The 7,679-nt window shown below is 42.9% G+C and overlaps 1 protein-coding gene across 18 annotated transcripts in view; it reads right to left on the minus strand.

The window, feature by feature from the left end:
- LOC147872927 (uncharacterized) overlaps nt 1-7,344 on the minus strand; it is a 42,320-nt gene extending 34,976 nt beyond the window's left edge. For 8 of the 18 annotated variants that reach the window (XR_015536446.1, XR_015536447.1, XR_015536455.1 and 5 more), the window contains exons 1-6: nt 7,056-7,322; nt 6,228-6,917; nt 4,782-5,184; nt 2,330-4,524; nt 1,502-2,191; nt 56-458 (exon numbers count right to left, since the gene is read on the minus strand). Coding sequence is in view for 2 of the 18 variants with exons in the window: in XM_087353609.1 (XP_087209735.1) it covers nt 6,825-6,917; nt 7,065-7,277 (306 nt within the window). In the remaining 16 variants the exon portion in view is untranslated. Of the gene's footprint in view, nt 1-55; nt 459-1,501; nt 2,192-2,286; nt 4,525-4,781; nt 5,185-6,227; nt 6,918-7,012; nt 7,032-7,055 lie in introns of those variants that run through there. The other 10 variants (XM_087353612.1, XM_087353613.1, XM_087353614.1 and 7 more) reach the window with 7 other exon arrangements.
- Nucleotides 7,345-7,679: the final 335 nt, after the last annotated feature.

The following is a 7,679-nucleotide window of genomic DNA, read 5'->3' on the forward strand; positions in this document are numbered from 1 at the left end:
TTAGACACGTAAGAACAAACATCCAACATGCAGTCAGCCTCTGTCAGAGCATTACCGTTGCTTGGCAGAAAAAGTATTCCTCTTCCAACTTGGTACATATTCCGAATATTCATCCAGTTAATATTCTTTGTGATATGAAGTCAGAAGACAGTGTCCTACTTCTTGTACTGGTGCCTCTTATGAACAGACAGACACACACACTCACTCACTCACATCCAGTTATTGTAGCTCTATACATACGCTGCACTTTGTGAGCCAATTAATATGCTCTCTCTTTGAGAAATGTTGGTCCAACGCCCTATCTCGTGTCAGGGGCACAACACAGAGGTTTTACTCGCCAGTAACAGGTCATCTAACTGCGGCCAATATCGTTCTGGTTCTTCACCCCAGCCTTGTCAAACAGAACACCCAGAGGGAACTGAAGCAGGTAACTTCATGATGACGGCATGGCCGGTGTCCTAGAACATTAATGAAAATACATACTTCAGTACCCCAACACAGAGCAAGCGAGCGGACATCACGGCGCACGGAACGACAACCATCAACACTGCACAATGCATACGCCCGAAAACGTGAGTACAGAAGGGATGTGGACTGCCTGCAGGAATATGCCGGGGCACCAACAATGTCGGCGTGAACAACTCTGTAAGCTCCCGAGGAGAGCATTCCACCCTAGGGAATGTTGTGAATGTGCATGTACCTACGTACAGAGGCAAAAGGAGAGGTTACGGTGATGAGAAATTAATCGCGGAAGTTGAAACAAACAATTTCCTTGGCTAACAAGTTGACAACACCTCAGATTGGAAGAAGCACACTGAGTATATTATTCCCTAATTAAGCTCTGCGTGCCTTGCCATCAGAACAGTCATACCACCCATGACAATAGATGCTATAAAGCTAGTTTACTTTGCTTATTTCCACTCTGTGGTGTCTTATGGATTAATATTTTGGGGGAATTCAACAGACAGTAATAAGGCTTTTTACATGCAAAAGAAAATAATCACAACGATGGCAGTTGTCAAAAGCAGCTTACCTTGTAGAGAATTATTTCGTAAATTTAATATACTTCCACTTGCAAGCGAATTTATACTCTGCTTGCTATCATTTGTGGTGGAAAAGTTGGATAATTTTAAAAGAAATACAGATGTACATAATTTAATTACAAGATGTAAACCCTGCTAAATGTCAAAGAGGAGTGTACTTTACACGTGTCAAGTTATTTAATAATCACCAACCAACAATTAAAACTCTATATTGTGATATAAATGTATTCAAGCCTGCACTGAAATTAGCTTTCATACTTGAATTGCAAAATCTGAAGGTTATGTACATTCATATGTGAAACACGTTCTTGTAATTGTGTCAAAAGTACCGAGGTTTACGTATATTGAATGAAGTCCTGAAGTTTATGTTTATTGTATGAAATGACTTGTACTGCATCCTTTGGATTACTCCTAAGAAGGATCTATGGAATGCAAACAAACTCTACTCTCTAACATACCTGAATAATGCAATTCCTTATCCAAGTAACAAACACTCCAGGTGCTTCGTTCTGTCTCGTTCTTCACATCTCCAACTCCAAAAAAGCTGCTTCCCCATCACGCACACAACTGATCTTCTGAAACACTGATATTCAGACAAATTGGTCCTCCATGTCTTCGTTGATGCCAGTAAACACACACTACAGCACTACTCAGCACATCCCCTGATCTCAAACTCCTCTTTGAGACAGACTAGGCACTCCCACTAAATCTATAACAGTACACCTCCTCGGAAAGCAAGGTATATAATCGCACGAGGGCCTGAGGTCTTCCTTGTGGCATTGTGAGGCATGCTACGAACACCCCATACTTGGTCACTAGGAATCAAAAGTGGGCAACTGTGGTGTGGTGGCCACATAACCAACATTACAACCTGTAACCCTAGCTGCTTACTTCTAGCTTCTTCACTGCGATAAGCTCTTGCACAAATTTAAATCAACAGCTACTGAATTTCCACATGCAAGTCACAAAAACAGAGGCTGCCACCACGAGTCTGTGGGTCATCCCAACCGCATCGACTGATGAATTGTGTACATCATGCACAGTGGTCACGTCAGCTACCGGAGCAAAGTCTTGCTACCTCCGTAGTAATGATGGATTCGAAACTGCATAACGGCTGAAGTATCCCATATGCTTGCATTCACGCCCACCTGAAACAAAACCATGTACAGAAATAAACATCCGCATTGAGAGACCAGTATTAATTCTTACTACGAAGGCACTCTACACCACATTAATAACCTACTGGCAACTAATCCGGCCTTTCGTGCAACCAAAATATTTCCCACCTTACGTACTTCACACAGGAGAAAGATGACAAACATCAGTTCAAATAAACTTGCAAGCATTGGATATATAAGAGAGTAAAGCTGCACTCGACTGGCCATGCATCCTACCATCACGCCGTCCGAAGTAAACCACAACAGCAGAGGAGCTGCGCCATTTTCTCGCACGCAGGGACGGCAACGTCTGAAAAACAGCGAGAACACATCCCGCCACCGGCGGTGCATGTGGGATATTCAATAACCAATATGTGCGCATCCTGACGAACTGTGCTGTCATCTACCGACAATACACCTGAGGTACATGTCCGTCCGCGAACACTACACGGCACTGCCGAACCAAATGCTGACTGAAATACCACTCCAAACACTGTAAAATTATGAAGACCTCAAACTTTATTCCGTGAATACCATTAGTGACACATCTTCTCCTTTAAAAGGACAGGAAGTAAAGAAAAAAATTAAGGCGAAACGAGCTACCAACTTCGCCTATAAGAAACCAACTACCAATCACTTCCATAACCTCAAAAATCATAAAGTAATTTATGGATCCAACCACACCCAATAAACTACAGCTCAATCAACTTAGTACTATGAAACAAGTAGCCCACAATTTGCATCTACATCGCCTACATCCTAGGGCACATTTGTCACATAACCTGTCGGTCGCCGTTATGTTACTGCTCAGATTGATACCAGACACAACTCTTGAATACCTGCACGTCTACCTATAAATCACCCAGTGAAATCGTCCACGTCCTTTCCAACACGAACTTATCCTCGTCACATTTCATGTTGGCACTCAAGACATCACGCAAATTCAGCACCGACATTCTCCCTGCGCGATAATTTCTCACAAGTAATTTTGCAGAAGGGCGAAAACGTCTCGCGAGCTGAGTCATTTGAAAAGTACGACCAACATCACCTATAAGACACCAACTAATAAACATTTCCATAACCTAAATATCTTCCATCATTTATGAAAACAGGTGGGATTTCGTAAACTACAGCTCAATGAACGAAGCACTATAAACGATTATTGCATATGTCGCCACTACACAGCCCCTCTGCCACCATTTTGTACTTCACGAGCATCTATAACACACCCAACGACCCAGCCCACTGGTGACCGTACTTCAACAACACCAACTTCCCTTCGTCAGACTTCATTTTGGCACATGCAGCAATCAACACTTAATACACTACCAACAAAATTAATGCCGGCAATATTCGCTGAAAACCACTTGCAGAAAAACACACACAATCCATAAAACTCATTGCACTTACCTGACTTTCAAAAAGCAATCTCATCACTGGCAAGTCACACTTTTCGATCATAGGACAACTGCTATTGCGCATCTCCCGTTAACGACTGTTTGGAAACTCCCTCTCGGTGATGATCACTAAGTATTCCCGTTACCTCCCGCTTTGACATCTCTTTACAGATTTACATGAAGAAAATACAAACTAAGTAATGCGTGGTGGTCAGCACACTTTTAAAGCCCTCCTGGGTCAGAGAACGGACACCCACTATTATCAAGACTGTCCGGTATAGCTATGCCAGAGATCTTCATCACCGCACTTCCTAAACGAGTGAAACTGCAGAGCCCCCCCCATCTGCTTCCGAACAGATTCACAATGACTGACGTTTTGAAGATCTTCCTGTGGCATTAGCTTGAACTGAGAATGTGAACTGGGATGAAGCAGATAAAACGAAATAACACATTCTTTCCAGGAAGAGGAATCACATCTTTGGTGACAAGCTGCGGCCAAAGCCAAGAGCACCTGCAACTTACAGCCTGTCACACAGGACAAACTCTCTCTCATTCCGAGATGTGTTGGCCACCACACTATGAAGCAGACTCTTATCAACGCAATGTGATTGCGGCCGACATTTCTACTATTTTACTACACTCCGTAGAACACCCCACACACATAACTAGACATCCACACCTTACACGTTCACATGATTCATATCTAAGTTGCTATCACACTTGCAACACAATTACCACAACAGAGCAAGCCCCTGTCAATGGGTTAAATAACAGAAAACTCCACCACCTCTCCAGAGGCACACAAAATTTACACGCTGCATTCAGTCCTCTTCTCCATGTACGCACTCAGCAACAGGACGGCCAACCATCGGGGACACAAGCGGTCTTCTCTCGGATGTCAGTCTGTCTAGTGTTGGTGCACCACTCCTGCAATATACCAGGAAAGGTGTAAGATACACAAGAAATCTAGAATCTCAAGGGGCCACTTTCACAGACATTGGAGGCAAAGTCGTCTGAAATGGAACAATCTCATGCCAACTTATTTTATCTAATGGGTGCCTCCTGCTTATTCAAATATTTAATCTGAAATGGGGGCGGGGGGGAATGCCGTTCATAGACATACAGGGGATTAGACACGTAAGAACAAACATCCAACATGCAGTCAGCCTCTGTCAGAGCATTACCGTTGCTTGGCAGAAAAAGTATTCCTCTTCCAACTTGGTACATATTCCGAATATTCATCCAGTTAATATTCTTTGTGATATGAAGTCAGAAGACAGTGTCCTACTTCTTGTACTGGTGCCTCTTATGAACAGACAGACACACACACTCACTCACTCACATCCAGTTATTGTAGCTCTATACATACGCTGCACTTTGTGAGCCAATTAATATGCTCTCTCTTTGAGAAATGTTGGTCCAACGCCCTATCTCGTGTCAGGGGCACAACACAGAGGTTTTACTCGCCAGTAACAGGTCATCTAACTGCGGCCAATATCGTTCTGGTTCTTCACCCCAGCCTTGTCAAACAGAACACCCAGAGGGAACTGAAGCAGGTAACTTCATGATGACGGCATGGCCGGTGTCCTAGAACATTAATGAAAATACATACTTCAGTACCCCAACACAGAGCAAGCGAGCGGACATCACGGCGCACGGAACGACAACCATCAACACTGCACAATGCATACGCCCGAAAACGTGAGTACAGAAGGGATGTGGACTGCCTGCAGGAATATGCCGGGGCACCAACAATGTCGGCGTGAACAACTCTGTAAGCTCCCGAGGAGAGCATTCCACCCTAGGGAATGTTGTGAATGTGCATGTACCTACGTACAGAGGCAAAAGGAGAGGTTACGGTGATGAGAAATTAATCGCGGAAGTTGAAACAAACAATTTCCTTGGCTAACAAGTTGACAACACCTCAGATTGGAAGAAGCACACTGAGTATATTATTCCCTAATTAAGCTCTGCGTGCCTTGCCATCAGAACAGTCATACCACCCATGACAATAGATGCTATAAAGCTAGTTTACTTTGCTTATTTCCACTCTGTGGTGTCTTATGGATTAATATTTTGGGGGAATTCAACAGACAGTAATAAGGCTTTTTACATGCAAAAGAAAATAATCACAACGATGGCAGTTGTCAAAAGCAGCTTACCTTGTAGAGAATTATTTCGTAAATTTAATATACTTCCACTTGCAAGCGAATTTATACTCTGCTTGCTATCATTTGTGGTGGAAAAGTTGGATAATTTTAAAAGAAATACAGATGTACATAATTTAATTACAAGATGTAAACCCTGCTAAATGTCAAAGAGGAGTGTACTTTACACGTGTCAAGTTATTTAATAATCACCAACCAACAATTAAAACTCTATATTGTGATATAAATGTATTCAAGCCTGCACTGAAATTAGCTTTCATACTTGAATTGCAAAATCTGAAGGTTATGTACATTCATATGTGAAACACGTTCTTGTAATTGTGTCAAAAGTACCGAGGTTTACGTATATTGAATGAAGTCCTGAAGTTTATGTTTATTGTATGAAATGACTTGTACTGCATCCTTTGGATTACTCCTAAGAAGGATCTATGGAATGCAAACAAACTCTACTCTCTAACATACCTGAATAATGCAATTCCTTATCCAAGTAACAAACACTCCAGGTGCTTCGTTCTGTCTCGTTCTTCACATCTCCAACTCCAAAAAAGCTGCTTCCCCATCACGCACACAACTGATCTTCTGAAACACTGATATTCAGACAAATTGGTCCTCCATGTCTTCGTTGATGCCAGTAAACACACACTACAGCACTACTCAGCACATCCCCTGATCTCAAACTCCTCTTTGAGACAGACTAGGCACTCCCACTAAATCTATAACAGTACACCTCCTCGGAAAGCAAGGTATATAATCGCACGAGGGCCTGAGGTCTTCCTTGTGGCATTGTGAGGCATGCTACGAACACCCCATACTTGGTCACTAGGAATCAAAAGTGGGCAACTGTGGTGTGGTGGCCACATAACCAACATTACAACCTGTAACCCTAGCTGCTTACTTCTAGCTTCTTCACTGCGATAAGCTCTTGCACAAATTTAAATCAACAGCTACTGAATTTCCACATGCAAGTCACAAAAACAGAGGCTGCCACCACGAGTCTGTGGGTCATCCCAACCGCATCGACTGATGAATTGTGTACATCATGCACAGTGGTCACGTCAGCTACCGGAGCAAAGTCTTGCTACCTCCGTAGTAATGATGGATTCGAAACTGCATAACGGCTGAAGTATCCCATATGCTTGCATTCACGCCCACCTGAAACAAAACCATGTACAGAAATAAACATCCGCATTGAGAGACCAGTATTAATTCTTACTACGAAGGCACTCTACACCACATTAATAACCTACTGGCAACTAATCCGGCCTTTCGTGCAACCAAAATATTTCCCACCTTACGTACTTCACACAGGAGAAAGATGACAAACATCAGTTCAAATAAACTTGCAAGCATTGGATATATAAGAGAGTAAAGCTGCACTCGACTGGCCATGCATCCTACCATCACGCCGTCCGAAGTAAACCACAACAGCAGAGGAGCTGCGCCATTTTCTCGCACGCAGGGACGGCAACGTCTGAAAAACAGCGAGAACACATCCCGCCACCGGCGGTGCATGTGGGATATTCAATAACCAATATGTGCGCATCCTGACGAACTGTGCTGTCATCTACCGACAATACACCTGAGGTACATGTCCGTCCGCGAACACTACACGGCACTGCCGAACCAAATGCTGACTGAAATACCACTCCAAACACTGTAAAATTATGAAGACCTCAAACTTTATTCCGTGAATACGTCAATGTATGTCCAAGGGTTTGGACGATAGAGACATTTTAATTTTTCGAGATTATTCGAAAGTCAATTTTTGAAAAAGCAAATATCTCCCGATCTATAGGAATCTGAGAGACAAAACTCATGTCACTTTGAGGGAAGGCATATGTTAACTTCATGTCAGAGTCACGTCAATGTATGTCCAAGGGTTTGGAGGATAGAGACATTTAAATTTTTAGAGAT

Source organism: Zootermopsis nevadensis, unplaced genomic scaffold (assembly GCF_977971745.1).
Source record: "Zootermopsis nevadensis isolate Lab colony 2312 unplaced genomic scaffold, Znev_1.0 Znev_ptg000022l, whole genome shotgun sequence".
NCBI classification, from domain to species: domain Eukaryota; kingdom Metazoa; phylum Arthropoda; class Insecta; order Blattodea; family Termopsidae; genus Zootermopsis; species Zootermopsis nevadensis.